We start from the raw sequence: 15,432 nt of genomic DNA, 5'->3' as shown, positions 1-15,432 counted from the left end.
TGCCAGCTTTGATACCTTGAGAAAATGATGTTGGTCTTGGACCCCCATTTTCTCAAGCTATTTACCTTGTGATTTTTCCAGAGAGAATGAAAGTAAATGCCTGTAATGTCAGCACGTAAAACAGAAGTTGGGGCCCCTTGATCACTTTTTCCACTAGATCTCTAAGCCTCTTTGCCAGTTAAAAAACAAAAACAAACAAAAAAACTAATGCTAAATATACTTACAGAGTTGGTAGAGATGAAAATGTGTGGATAATCTCACTGAGGAATAATGTACCCCACCGCCCCCCGCCCCCAAATGTTGATATTGGTTGAAGTTTTAAATGGACTGTCTTCCTTTTCCAGTTGTTCACTGGCAGGCTGATTGTGTTAGCACATAAAAGACCTAAAGACTCAAATATTTCTCTGTATATCTGTGTGTGGATCCTGACAGTTCTGGATTTTCTCTCACTGGTTTTGCGTTTAAGAGCTACAGCCACTACACATTTCCTCTTTAAATCTTTGTCTTTTCTCTCTTTTTCTGCAGCTTTTCAGAACAATTTATGGAGCCTGATTTCTGGAACCTTGGCAGTAGCATGCCTTTCGTTGATGGCTACTTTGGGAATTTTACTGAAAAATCGTAAGTTTTTCTAGGCATCTTGTAAAGATCAATGCTATGATAAAACTATTTAATAATATACAATCCATTTTGCTAGTGTGTAATATTATATCATGAATACACTTAATCCTGTACTTAATTATATAAATTTCTTATTGCATTTGCCACAGAAAGTACTCAGCCAACACCCTCTCCAGGATCCACTATAGAACCCCAGAGAGGTAGGTTCCAGTGTTTGAAAATATTCAGTTTTGGTAGAATATTAAAATCGAAAATGTCTTTTTTTTTTTTTTTTCCAGAGAGGAGCATGATGGTATATCACACATAGTAATATAAGTTTACTTCCCTAATTTTAGAACAGTCTCATTCTAGGAATGATTAGATTACATTAAGAGCACATCATTTTTATGTTACAGGCATAAGGATAATATTAGCATGGGATAACAGATTTCTGTCCTCTATGAATGCACGTTATTTACTAACAAATTAAAAATAAACTTCAGTAAGTATTACAGTTAATCCTAATTCCCTGCCTGTGTCTCCTCGTTGCCCATACTTTCCTATCTCCATTATAGAAAATGCTTCCTCTAACATACTTGTACTTCCATTAGTGCTTATGGCTCAGAGTTTAGTGCCCAGATTTCTGAAGTTATAAAATTTACTTACACAGTAAGAGCCAGCTTAAAGTACAATTTCTGATGAATATATTTTCCCCCAGTGCACTCCAAATTATCTCTCCTGTGACCACATGGCATTTAATTTATCTCTTATGCAATTTCATCACCATTTATTTGGCTCACATTCAAGTTAACTACCATGTGTCATGTCTTCTGTTACTGAAGATAAGGCATGTTGAAGACATTACCACTGCTAAACTCTATTATCAGACTTCAAACTAATTGTTTTATTTATCTTCATTTTGAAAAAAATTCAAAACGTCAGATTCTCCTCAATGCACGGTATTTTTGTTGACTCAGAAAATACGATAAAATGCTTTCCTCTTTTAAATCACCTCTCTTTGATCTGGGTAACTCCTATTTGTACTGCAGAGCTCACCTTTGGGTCACTTCCTCCAAACAGATTCTTCTAATCTCCCTCCATCTCATATCTTGCAATGTGTTCCTTTATTATCCTAAATTCCTTTGTATACTTAGCAAAATTAACATGAAATACGATTGACAAATGATTGGTAACTATGCGCCTTACTCTATCTGTAGAATATAATCTCCATGAGGAAAACAATCATGTTTGACTTGTTCACAAGTATAATCCTGAGCGTAGCACACCACAGTGCACGTAGTAATGCATGCATGCTCAAAGACTAGTTGTAGAGAAAAATATAAATAGGAAATAATCTTTGAATGAATAAACAGCAATACAAATATTTGTAACCTCCAATGTCATCAATTATGTTTTATTTTTTATCTTAGGCTCTTGCCAAGAAAAGTGGATTGGGTACCAATGCAATTGTTACTTCTTTTCCAATGAAGAAAAAACTTGGGCAGAAAGTAGGGATTTCTGTGCATCTCAGAATTCCACTCTTCTTCAGCTGGAAAGCAAAAATGAATTAGTATGTACTTGTGTTTCCACATTTTCTTTGTTCCAGAAAACATAATATTTAAGTAAGCTGAAAATTTTGAGTCAAGTCTTTAATCAGAGAGTAAATGGGTGGTCATATTTGAACAATGATTATTAGCTCTGTACTTTGAAGCAATCACTATAAAACTTACATAAAATTTCTCAAAGAATTATATCTAGGAATAAAATCAATTTGCCAGATGAAGTGAAAGGAATTTTCTGGATGGCTTCAAAGTAATTAGATCATTATTTAACTCATTTCATTCAAAGATCCAACTAAATGACTTTGGCATATTTAGTTCTTTTAATTGAATTTATAAATTCTTTTATAATTATGTAGCTTCTGTCATGTTTCTGGAATAAAATCAGGGCCAATATAGAGGGTATGCTCATAAAAATTACCAGTTCCTAAGAAAATCCCTAAGGTCCCATTCCTAAGAAAAGCAATCTAACAGAACGGAAAAATTGTCTAACAATATCATTAATATCACATGCAACTAAAATTTTGCCAAAGATCACTCAAAAACGGTTTCAGCAGTACATCAACAGAGAACTTTCAGAAATTGAAGCCCAATTCAGAAGAAGATGTGGGATGAGGAATATCATTCCTGATATCAGATGGGTCTTGTCTTAAAACAGAGAATACCAGAAAGATCTTTACCTGTGGGGTTTTTTTTTTTTTTTTTTTTGACTCTGCAAAGGTATTCGACTATGTGGATCATAACAAATTGTGAATAACATTATGAAGAATGGGAATTCTAGAACACTGATTTGTGCTCATGGGGAACCTGCACATAGACCAAGAGGCAGCCGTTCAAACAGAGCAAAGGGGATACAACATGGCTTAAAGTCAGGAAAGGTGTGTGTTATGTTTGTATCCTTTCACCATACTTATTCAACTGTATGTGGAGCAAATAACCTGAGAAGGGGGAATATATGAAGAAGAATGTAACACTAGGATTAGAGTAAGACTTTTTAACAACCTGTTATACACAGGTGACACAAACTTCCTAGCTGAAAACAAAGAGGACTTGAAGAACTTACTGATGAAGATGAAAGACCACAGCTTTCGGTATGGATTATACCTCAACATAAAGAAACCAAAAATCCTCACAACTAGACCAATAAACACATTATAATAAACAGAGAAAATATTCAGATTGTTAAGGATTTCATTTTATTTGGATCCACAATCAACACCCATGGAAGCAGCAGTCAAGAACTCAAAAGACACATTGCATTTGGCATATCTGTTGCAAAAGACCTGTTTGAAGTGTTGAAAAGCCCAGGTGTCACTTTGAGGACTAAGGTGCACCTGATCCGTGCCACAATATTTTCAATTGTCTCATATGCATGTGAATACTGGACAATGAATAAGGAAGACCTAAGGAGAACTGACATTTCTGAATTATGTTGTTGGTGAAGAATATTTAATATTTTTTTTTATGGTGTGTCAGAGAACAAAGAAATCTGTCTTGGAAGATGTACAGCCAGAGTGCTCCTTGGAAGTGAGGATGGAAAGACTTGGTCTCACATACTTTGGACATGTTATCAGGAGGAACCGGTCCCTGGAGAAGGGTATCATGCTTGGTAAAGTAGAGGAAGACCCTCAGTGAGATGGATTGACACGGTGGCTGCAACAATGGACTCAAGATTAACAATGATTGTGAAGGTGACACACAACCGGGCAGTGTTTCATTGGAACCAACTTGACAGCAGCTAACAACAGCACAGAAAAGGCATAAATTGCCCTAGATGTATGCAGAGACTGAGCTGAATAAAGGCTGAGAAGGTCATACCCAGGAGCTTTATCCCTCGAGATAGTGTTGATTTTACAGATTTTCAGGCTGGGGTTTCAGATTCCCTGTACAGGGATGTTCATGAGAACTCTAACTCACGGAATAGGGAATGTTTTCTATATTTTTATAACAAAATCTTTACACCTTTAGTCAGATTTTGTGGTAGTTTTCCTGCATAACTGAATGGGGGTGATAAATTAGAAATATGAGGCACAGAGCTGAACCTTCTAAATTAGAAGCCAAGAGTGATTTCAGTTTGTGCGATTGATAGGCCGAGTATGATGTCTGACATTAAATTCTTAAAAGCACACTCTTCCCAGAGTACATTCAAATAGGATTACAGTGTTAGTCACTGTTTCCAAACAGAGGTTTTGGATCTCCAGTGGACTTTATTACTGGATTGGACTCACTTATAATGAAAAACGTGTTGCGTGGCTGTGGGAGGATGGCTCTGCTCTCTCCCGGTATCTGTAAGTTTCTGGCAGCCTGGTGCTGCCCTTTCTACTCTTTCTGGGCTTATGCTTAGTTTGCATCAGTGCAGGTAACACCCAGGAGCACTGCAGTAATCGCATGTCCAGGGCGTGAGGTTGCAGAAAGAGAATAGTGTAGCAGAATACAATTGCAGGCCAATCCAGCAAATTCAAGTTCATGCTCAGGTCACATGAACTTTAGTGTTCTGGGCCCATAAGATAACTTTTGACTTTTTTTTTCCATTTTTCCTTGGAGCAAACACATAGACGTGCCCGTACAGGCACACATCCTCACATCCTCACATACACCCGAGCACTGACTCAGCAGTGCCGGCAGTCCAGATACAGCAGGATATGCCTTCCTTTCTTTATTCTGGTGGAGCCAAAATTCTCAACATGCTTCCAATGTTTCAAATATTCTGGGTTTATCTTCTGTATGTTTGTAAACTTTGAATGTTATTTTCATTCATAAACATGTAATTTCCACATAATACAATGGTGAATTATAAGCTCTGATTTGTTTCTCTAGACTAAATAAGGTAATGAATTTTTTTAAACAAAATAAAAGTATATTCTGCATCAAAATGATTAACACCAAAGGCAAGAACAATAACCAAAAATCTCTAGTCCCAATACTATGTATTTAAGAGGGAGTAACTAAGGTTTGTGCAACAATATAATCTGAAATCTGAAAACTATGGTTATTAAATGGAGAAAAAGTGTGATTCAGTATGCTAGTATCTCATTTAAATGCTTCTGAAAGTTCAATCATTAATCTGAAATCCTTGCACCTGAGTGTTTTCATACCTTTTCCCAGATGCTAATATTTTTTGTCTTCATTACAGATATCCATTTGTTCAAATTCTAAATCCACAGAGCTGCATATTATATGATAGTGATACTATTTTGGATGAAGATTGTGAGAAGAAATATGGTTTTATCTGTAAGCAACAGCTTATTTAAGTGTTTCTTGGGGTCGGGGAACAATGCGGGTTCAGGTTTACCTTTCATTTCTTATAGTGTTACTAGTTATCTACTTCTTAGGTCTATACATTTTTCAATATTCTGTCTTATACAATTTGTACATATTTGAATACATGTGTTTTAAAATTGATTAAATTTCTGTGCCTATGCTTGAATTTATTAAGCATCGAGATAAAGAATGTTATGAATATTTAGATTTTATATGTTTAATACTAAATGTATTGTAGTTTCCGTTTCACGCATCTTTTCTTGCAAATTACCTCTGCAGAAATTTAAGGAAAGTTTACAACACCAAATAATATATATCAACATTATTTCAGTGCTCCATTTGGCATACTAAACTGGAAAAGCCAGTCTTCACCTTTCTAAAAGTAAAAATATTTTTAATGCCTTTTGTTAGCTCTTTCTGGAAATATATATATATATGTATGTTTAGAGCTGAAAGTTCCAGTGCTATATGCTAGATGACAGTTTCCTCACATGTGTTATCCAGATTCAGAGCAAAACAAATTCTGTCTATTTTCCACAATACTCTAAATTCTGAAGAACAACTGAAGTTTTTGGTCATTACTTTGAAATATGTGTTTCCAATATGATTGCTTCCAGATTTTGCAAGGGCAATGAGAGCCCAAGTAGCCCAGGTGCCCCAGAACTTTCTTGCCTCATGCTTATCCATCAGTAAGAGAGTCATGTACATGTGCAATGAAGGTCTTATTCTCAAATAAATTAAAAAAAATTTTTCCTAAAAGTCTTGCATCAAATACTATAAAATTCACTTTTTTTGTTGTTGTTGCTGGAGAGCAGCTCAAATTATCTTTTGATGGTTCTTGAGAGAGTCAAAAAAAAGGGTGGAGATAATGATAAGGTCTGACGCCGGGGCCTGGCTGGGATCTTCCTGACCCAACAGCCACCAAAAGCCAATTCCTCTTTAAGACGGTTGCACATATGTTTTAAAGAATTTGGATTGACATCCTTATTTGCTTTATAGTTTCAAATGAAAACAATCAATATCTAATAATTGATCTCAATATATAGAGAATCAAGTTGTCTTAGTCATCTAATGCTGCTATAACAGAAATACCACAAGTGGATGGCTTTAACAAAGAGAAGTTTATTCTGTCACATTCCCCTAGATTAGAAGTCTGAATTCAGGGCACCAGCTCCAGGGGAACGATTTCTCTCTCTGTTGGTTCTGGAGGAAGGTCCTTGTCCTCAGTCTTGCCTTGGTCCGGGAGGATCTCAGCACGGGAATCTCAGGTCCAAAGGACGCTTTCTGCTCCTGGTGCCACTTTTTTGGTAGTATGAGATCCCCACTTCTCTGCTAGCTTCTTTCCTTTATTTCTCAAAAGAGATTGGCTGAAGACACTATCTAATCTCGTAGATCTCATCAACATAACTGCCACTAATCCATCTCACTAACATCACCGGGACAGGATTTACAACACCTAGAGAAATCACGTCAGATGACGAAGTGGTAGACAATCATACAGTATTGGTAATCAGAATCTAGCCAAGTTGACAGATATTTTGGGGGGACACAATTCAATCCATGACACAAGGAGAGAAAATAACCTATTAGATTTTATTTCTTAAAGTGTAAATAAATAGGACTACAATACTGAACCCATCATGCTCTTATATGATGATTTGCTTAGGAAAAATGCACATAAATTGTGTGATGAAAGATGCAGATTTTAAAATACTTGACCTCTGACTAGAGGAATTATGTATGACAATTTCTGAATAAAAAATCTTTTGGTTTTTTGTTTACATGTTTTTAAAGTAATACACTTTTAGTTCAACTAAAATCCAAAACAATAGCACAGAAGCATATAATGAAAATCAAGTCCCATGTCTCAAGTGTACCATCTGCCTGTCCTCCTCCCATGAGGCAGTGTTTTCTGGTTTAGTTTTGCTGTTTATAGAGGTTTTCTCTGTAACAGCAAGAGAAATCTCACTGTTTATATTTAGCCACATCCAAGTATAGGTTAAAGATTGTTCTCTTTGATGTCATTACTCTCCCAGGTGTCTCAAGCCGCATCTGAGAGCTCACAGACATTTATTACAATTCCAAGAGAGGAGGAAACAGAAGGTGTTAAATATGATGGGAGATGTCTACTTTTAGAGGGTAATTCATGCCAAAAATTGTGTCCACTGGAAAAAGAAAATTCCTCTTGCCTCCCAGTTACTGAGATGTTTCTTCAGCTTCCATATCACTTCAGGGCACTGATAACAGAATGTATTGACTTGAAAGGAGATATTGGTCATCCAAGGGAGAGTAACTTTCTCACAGCGTGATCACTTTATGGTAGGTGCACTCAGTCCAGGCCCACTTGACTGCTTCTTCTCATCTTTTATAGTTTTCAGTAAGGGGAGAGGGAGCATTTTTTTTATAGGCAGGGCTTTCTATCAGCTTTTTTTTTTTTTATGTGACATGAAATCTCTTATATATTCTCTGGGGAAAGGCACTTTGTTTTTTTCTCTTCTTTGAAATGGGCTACGGTACATGGAAGTATCTAGTTGAGTAAATATCTCTGTGTTGGGCATAGAACAAAGGGAAGAGAGGTAAGAAAATGTGGAAAACACACACATGCAAAATAACAAAACATGATTGCCACATGTCAGTTTATACTTAAGTTAATCCTGCTATCAAAACTGTATCTATTTTGTTTTGCTATATAACAAATTACCATACATTTAGAGATTTCAAACAGCATGTTTGTTATTGCAGCTTCCATTGGGCAGAACCAGGGAACAGCTTATCTGGGTCCTTTGCTCAGGATCACACAAGGCTGTAGTCAAGGTCTTAGACAGAATACATTCTCAGCGGTGACTCTTGTCCAGGTTCATTCAGGTTGTTGGCAGAATTTAATTCCTTCTATTTTTCAGTCAAAGGCCCTCAGTAACTAGTGGCTACCCCTCTCCATAGGCAGTTCACATCATGGCTGCTCGCATCTTCTAAGCCAGAAGGAAAGTGTCTCTGATGTCTTCAATCTCTGACCTCTAGACTCTCTTTTAAAATGTTCACCTGCTTATATCAGGCCCACCCAGTATTATCTCCCTTTTGATTAACTCAAAATCAACTTAATTGTATCTGAAAAATTTTCTCACCTTTGCCCTGTAACCTAATCTCACCACAGCAGTGACATTCCATCCTATTCACAAGTCCTACCCTCACTCAAGGTGGGCAGGTTACACAGGACATTTATACCAGGAAGCTGGAATCTTAGGGACCATCTTAGAGTATTTCCTACCACACCAATTGTCTTAGTTATCTAGTCTCTTTATAACAGAAATACCACAAGTGTTTTTTTTTTTTTTTTTCCCTCACATTTAGGAGGCTAGAAGTCCACATTCAGGATGCTGGCTCCAGGGGAAGTCTTTCTCTGTCAGCTCTGGAGAAAGGCTGCTGTTTCTTCAGCTTCTGCTTCCTTATTTCCTTGGAAATCTCCATGTGTCTTGGAATCTATCTCACTCCATCTCTGCTCACTGGTTTGCTTGTTTAATCTTTTAGATCTCAAAAGGGATCGACTCAAGGTACACCTTACACTAATCTTGTTTCATTACCAAAGCAAAGAAAACCCATTCTGAAATGGGATTATAACCACAGGCATAGAGGTTAGAATTTACAATACATATTTTTTGGGGACACAATTCAATCCATAACATCAACGTGCCCCTAAAAAAATGACTTTTATTTCTTTTTTTATTAAATTAATCACTGCCTTTTGAATCTTGATAAGATAGCTGAGAACTGAAATCACATATTCTGCAACAAGTAATTCTATCCTATTTTTCCCAATATTTTAATTCTTAGCTCCTCCACAGTGACATCTACAACCTCACATAATATGCCCCAGAAGGATGGAGTTATTTTACCAATATGAACTGAGGCAGTTCTTTGCTTAAATTTTCTTAGGAATGCCTAAAATTGTTCTCTTATTCTTGGTCAATAAAAGGGCAGTGGACTAACTGACTAACTAACTAACTAACTAACCAATTTGTAGTGTGCTATTTAAAGGGGGGACAATCTGCTTATTGATAGCTTGTACCTGAGACAGCTAGTTAGATACCCAGTCTTCACCGCCTGATTAGATGGGCATAAGAGACTGCTGGAAACTGCTGGAGCTCTCCTGAAATCATGTTTTATCACACAGATATCAGCAGTTCAATCTAAAAATGAAGCATGTCTTCACGCAATTAAGAATGACATTGGGAGCCTATTCCTGAACATCTCTTGGATCCCTACTGCTTACAGAAATTCCCTTTCTCATGTGTATCACATTTTTTTTTTTAACTCATTGAAAGCGTTATCTGAGTATGTTCTGTTGAGCTTCATGAATCCTTTCAATTATGTAACTCTGAGAAATCTTTGGAATGCCTAAACCTCCTTTTCCATTTCCATAGTTTTGGGCCTTTTCTCTTCATACCTTACTCAAGGATTAAAAACATTTTGTGAAAAGGCTGTATAGGAAATATTTTCAGCTTTGTGCGTTAGTCTCTGTTTTGACTCCTCAGCTCGGCCATTGCCTTGCTAAAGATGCCATAGACAATAAGCAAGAAAATGGTGTGGTTGTGTTCCAAAAAACTTTATTTACAAAAACAGATGGTAGGTCGGTTTTGGCCTGTAGGTTGTAGTTTGCCAACCTCTGTCAAAAAGTACAAATGAGGATATAAAAGCACCAGTCCTATTCCTTACTTTGCCTTTCCTTTTTCCAGGTCATTTCTTACCTGTTGTTAATGGACCTGTACATTTTTTAGTATAAAAAGCAGTTTTGTCTTTGATTATCAGTCGGTGGTTACCAGGTTGTAGGATTCCACCAATAATCCTCACCTTCTGGTGTTTGTTTCTGTCTATAATTTCCTCCCACATGGTATTAGGTTTGACCTGTATGACCAGAAGAACAGCAGTACAAATGATGGCATGTTGCTTCTGAGGCAAGGTAGTAAAAGAAAGTGTGAATTCTGCCTCTTTCCTTTTTCCCAGATCACTTGATCTGGGGGAAGGCAGTTACCAAGTTATGAGCTACCCTGTGCAGGGGACTGTGTGATGAGGAATGGAAGCCTCCTAAAGAAAGTCACAAGGAACTGAGGCCTCTTGGCAGGAGCCATGTGAGTGAGCCTTCTTGGAAGCCGACCCACCAGCCAGAGTCAAGCTTTCAGATGACTACAGCCCAGCAGACTTCCTGACAGCAACAAGAGATCCTGAGCCAGATCCATCCCTAAAGCTGTTTAAGGATTCCTGTCCTTCAGAAACAGTGTGAAATAATAAATGCTTGTTGTTTATTTATTTGTATAAACTTAGGGAATGACACCTGTGAGCCTCATCCGCACCTGGATCTCATGAACTCCTGAACTTCGAGCTGATGATGTAATAGGATGATACTTTTGGGGGCCACAGAAGGGGATGAATGCATATTGCATGTGGGAAGGGCAGAAATAATTGGTGGCCAAGGGCTGGACTCCTATATTCATTCTCCTAGATGGCCCTTAATTGTTCCCACCTCCTGATATTCACACCCTTTTAAAATAATCAAACATATTCTGTTAAGGTTGATCTGTGTGAGCAATAGATTATGGCCAGAATTATGGGATGACACTTATGAGGACAGGCCATAGAAGACAGTGAGGCTTCTATATTTCAAGGTGCTTGGGAAAATTTTTAATCTCACCAGCAGTTTATGTGAGTTTGTGTTGTTCCTTTTTCTCTCCAGCACATACTAAATAAAAAAGAAAAATCCAAACCTGTTTTGGTCAAGTTGATTCCAACTCATAGCAACCATATGGGACAGAGTAGAACTGCCCCCTAGGCTTCCCAAGGCTGTAAACTTTACGGAAGCAGACTGCTACTTCTTTCTCCCATGGAGCAGGACTTTTCAGTTTGTAGCTGAGCACTTTATCCACTGTGCCACCAAGGCTCGTATGTTTGTGAAACTATCACACATCACATTCATCAATGTAGATAACATATACATTACCCCAGAAAATCTCCTAGTGAACCCATGGAATACCTCCCTCCTGCTCCTAACCACACAGATGACCATTCCATGGCATTTTGTTAGCATAGATGTTCATTTTCTAAAGCTTTGTATATATATATATATATATATGAAACCATGCAGTTTGTACTTCTTTTGTTGGGAGTTTTTAGCTGAACATAATTATTTAAATATTTTCAGATTGATTTGTGTTGTTACGCATATCAATAATTGATTTCTTTTTATTGGTGAGTAGCGTTACATTTTATGGGTAAAACACAATTCATCCATTCACTGGCTGATAGACATTTGGGTTGTTTCCATTTTGGGGTTATTACTAGTAAAGTTACTATGTGTATTCACTCACAAGACAGTGCTTGGACATAGATTTTAATTTCTCTTGGATAAAAATAATTTTCTAGGAGTGGAATGGTTGGATCATACATTGTTACATTTTTAAAAATGTGCATGTTTACATTTTTAAAAACCTGTCAGACTGCTTTCCAAAGGGATTGTTCCATTTTATATTCCCATTAGCAGTGTTTGAGAGCTCACTTCCTGCACATCTTGGCCTGCGTTGGAATGATCTTTAGACTTTTAGCCATTCTAATTAGTGTGCAGTAGTCATTCATTGTGTATTTAATTTGCATTTTTCTAAGGAATTATGTTTTTTAACATCTATTGATTTGCTTATTTGCCATATGTACATCTTTCTTGGTAATTTTTCTGTTCAAATAGTTTGCCAATTTTTATTGTTTTTACTTTCTTATTGAGTTTTGATAATTTTTGTGTATTCTGTATGAAAGTCCTTTATCAGACATGTTTTGAAGAATTTTCTGCCAGTCTGAGGTTTGTCTTTTCATTCTCGTAGCAGTGTCTTTCAAAGTGAAGTCTTAAATCTTAACAAAGCCCACTTTATCAATTTGTTCTTTTAGAAATCATGCTTTTCACATCATTTCTGAGCAAGCTTTGGCTAAATCAAATCAAATCCCCCAATTTTTTCTTCTCTGTTTCCTTCTAGAAAATTTATTGTTAGATTGTACATTTAGATCTGATTTACTTTGAATTATTTGACATATTTGAGGTAAGGAGTGAATGAAAGACTTTTTTTGTTGTTTTTTGTATATCTATTTTTTTCTCATGCCATTTGATAAAAATATTATCCTTGTTCCACTTAAATGGCTATACACCTTTGTCAAGAATCAATTTTCCATATACGTATGGATCTGTTTCTGTACTCCCTATTACGTTTTATAGATCTGTTTGTGTCATTTTGCATGGAGAGCACACTGTTCTGATTATCCTACTTTTATAAAAATCTTGAAGTCTAGCAGTTATCACCCTCTAGTTTTGTTAATTTTTAAATTGTTTTGGCTAGTGTTGCATTTTGCATTCTATGTGAATTTTATAATTATCATGTCAATCAGCAAAAACAAAAAAAACCTCCTGGAATTTTAGTTGGAATTGCACTGAATCTACAAATCAGTGTTGGTAAATTGCTATATCAACAGTACTGAGTCTTCTGACTCTTTAACAATGTATATATCTTTTACCTCATTATTCTCAAATTTTTCTCAGCAATATTATGGATTTTTTTAATAATATGCAGCCTTTTACATTTTTATGAGGTTTTGCTAAGTACTGCATTGCTTTTGATCCTATTACAGATTATATGTTTTTTATTTCAATTTTTGATTTTTTGATTGCAAGTGTATATACAATCCATTTTTGTATTTATCTTTTTTGTTCCAACCTTTTTAAACTCACTTATTAGTTCTAGTGGCATTTCTGTGGATTCCTTTTGATTTGCAACGTAGATGTTTATATTATTTATGAATAAAGACTGGTTTCCCTTTTCTTTTCAAAACTGGATGCCTTTTATTTCTTTTTCTTGCCTGATCACAGTGACCAGAACATTCAATACAAGCTTGAATACAGTAGTGAGAGTAGACCTCATAGTCTTATTCTTGAACACAATCACCTTTTTTATCTTTACTTTTTATCTTAACTGTAGGATTTTGTAGATGACCTTAAGGTTCAGGAAGTTCACTTCTAGCCCTGTTTTTGTAAGTTTTTATCAGGAGTCTGAGTGTGTTTTTGTCAATTTATTTTTCCTGAATCTATTTAGATCAATTTTTTTTTTTTTTTAATGAATTTGTTGATTTGGTGAAATATATTAGTTTATTTGCCAGTATTAAGCCCACCTTTCATTCCTAGAATAAACTCCACTGGTTCATCATATACTATCTTTTTATGTAATAGTGTATTCAACTTATTAAAATTTTGCTTGGAATTATAAATATATGTGAATGAATATGTAGTATTTATTTGTGTGTGTGTGTGTTTTAATCTGGAAACCCTGGTGACATAGTGGTTAAGTGCTACAGTTGCTAACCAAGAGGTCAACAGTTCGAATCTGCCAGGCACTCCTTGGAAACTCTATGGGGCAGTTCTACTCTGTCCTATAGGGTCGCTATGAGTCAGAATCGACTCGACGGCAGTGGGTTTGCTTTGGTTTTGATAATCTTTAAATAATATAAAATAGAGATTCTTAATTTCTTTACTTTGAGTTTATATCTAATTTAGATCTAAATTAGATCTACTTTAGATATCTAATTTAATTGCCATACAAAACTGACAAAAATGTTACTGAGGGTAAATAGAATAAAATGTGGATGGTGTCATGTCATGTCTGTGAGATAATTTTGCATTATACATCGTGCCATAAATCATCTCCTAAGAGCTATGATAAAACACTTCCCCTTCCCCCCCCAAAAAACTAAACCCATTGCCGTGAAGTCGATTCCGACTCACAGTGACTCTGTAGGACAAAGTAGAACTGCCTGGTAAGGTTTCCAAGGAGCTCCTGCTGGATTTGAACTGTCAACCTTTTGATTAGCAGCCATAGCTCTTAATCATTATGCCAGGAGGGTTTTCTCAAAACACCTCCATGCAGTACTAACTAGGACTTCCAACATTTTCTAATTGCCTTCTGAGGTTTCTTTAACCATTTCCTTGGAGGTCCTCTAGCTACTATAAAGCCTAGATTGTAAAACACAGTGTGATACTCTTTCTCATATGTTTTTAGGTGGTCCAGAATTAAAATTGTTAGACTTACATTTTTTTCAGCTATTATGGGCTACAGCTGCTTTTTTTCTAAATGAAATGCATGACACAGAAAGGTACAACAAAACATGTTAAGAACATAGTCATCTCATGTTAGTATTTTAGAGTGCTTTTTTGTTGAGAACTTACAGTAAGTCTTCCTTTTACTGATTAAGAGCATAAAACAGATTTTAGAGGAAGGATATAAAAGAAAGGGAATTAAAGAAAAATAACAGTAGCTAAACCTCTAGTCTCACAGAACAGAGGGTCACCTGATTCTGGATAGCTTCTTCTCCAAAATCTATAAAATCAATCAATAAAAGAAAAAAAAAAAAAAACACACAGAAATCAAGGCCTTTCAACGTTTTCAGGGGACAGAGTTGCACAACATTCAAATTTCCTCTAATCGGAGAAAAAAAAAAAAAAAGGAAAGTGAACAAAACTCTTGTTCCAGCCTACCACTGCATGCTTGTGGTGTGGGGAAGTAGGATAAACCTTAAAAAATGTCATTAAAAAAGAGAATGGAGGATTTAGGTGAAACACAGACATAACCAATCCCTGAAAAGAAAGAAATACAACAATTAATATCAAAATACTTAACATGGATCAGGACCTAGAATTCCATGCCACTGGGAAAGGGTCTGAAAGGATGTGATTGATATCTATCAGAAGTGGCAGCCTCAAAGAAGTATTACTCCATGGGAGAAGTGAATAATAATGAAGCCATGGTGCCCAGTAAATCGTGACTGTGTAAGAAAAGAAGTAAGATGGGGAAATTAAGGATCCTGCAGATATGATAGAGAAAAAAAGACCAACTTTCTGTCATTCCCATCATCATAATCAATGCTATCCACAAAAGAAAGTGCACAGTATAGGGCAGTACTAACAGAAGAGGGAGCTCTCTAGGAACCTTGTTCACAA

At 36.2% G+C, this 15,432-nt stretch overlaps 1 protein-coding gene across 1 annotated transcript in view; it reads left to right on the top strand.

Annotated features, from left to right (window-relative positions):
- LOC111749251 (natural killer cells antigen CD94-like) overlaps positions 1-12,222 on the top strand; it is a 62,278-nt gene extending 50,056 nt beyond the window's left edge. Inside the window, exons 5-7 of the mRNA XM_064284621.1 lie at positions 4,341-4,444; positions 5,290-5,387; positions 10,148-12,222. Of these exons, the coding sequence (XP_064140691.1) occupies positions 4,341-4,444; positions 5,290-5,387; positions 10,148-10,194 (249 nt within the window). The 3' untranslated portion in view covers positions 10,195-12,222. The remainder of the gene's footprint in view (positions 1-4,340; positions 4,445-5,289; positions 5,388-10,147) is intronic.
- The last annotated feature ends 3,210 nt before the right edge of the window (positions 12,223-15,432 follow it).

The sequence above is a fragment of the Loxodonta africana genome, chromosome 4 (genome assembly GCF_030014295.1).
Source record: "Loxodonta africana isolate mLoxAfr1 chromosome 4, mLoxAfr1.hap2, whole genome shotgun sequence".
NCBI lineage: Eukaryota > Metazoa > Chordata > Mammalia > Proboscidea > Elephantidae > Loxodonta > Loxodonta africana.
The sequence above is the reverse complement of the archived record's forward strand: the minus strand, read 5'-3'. Positions and strand labels throughout refer to the sequence as shown.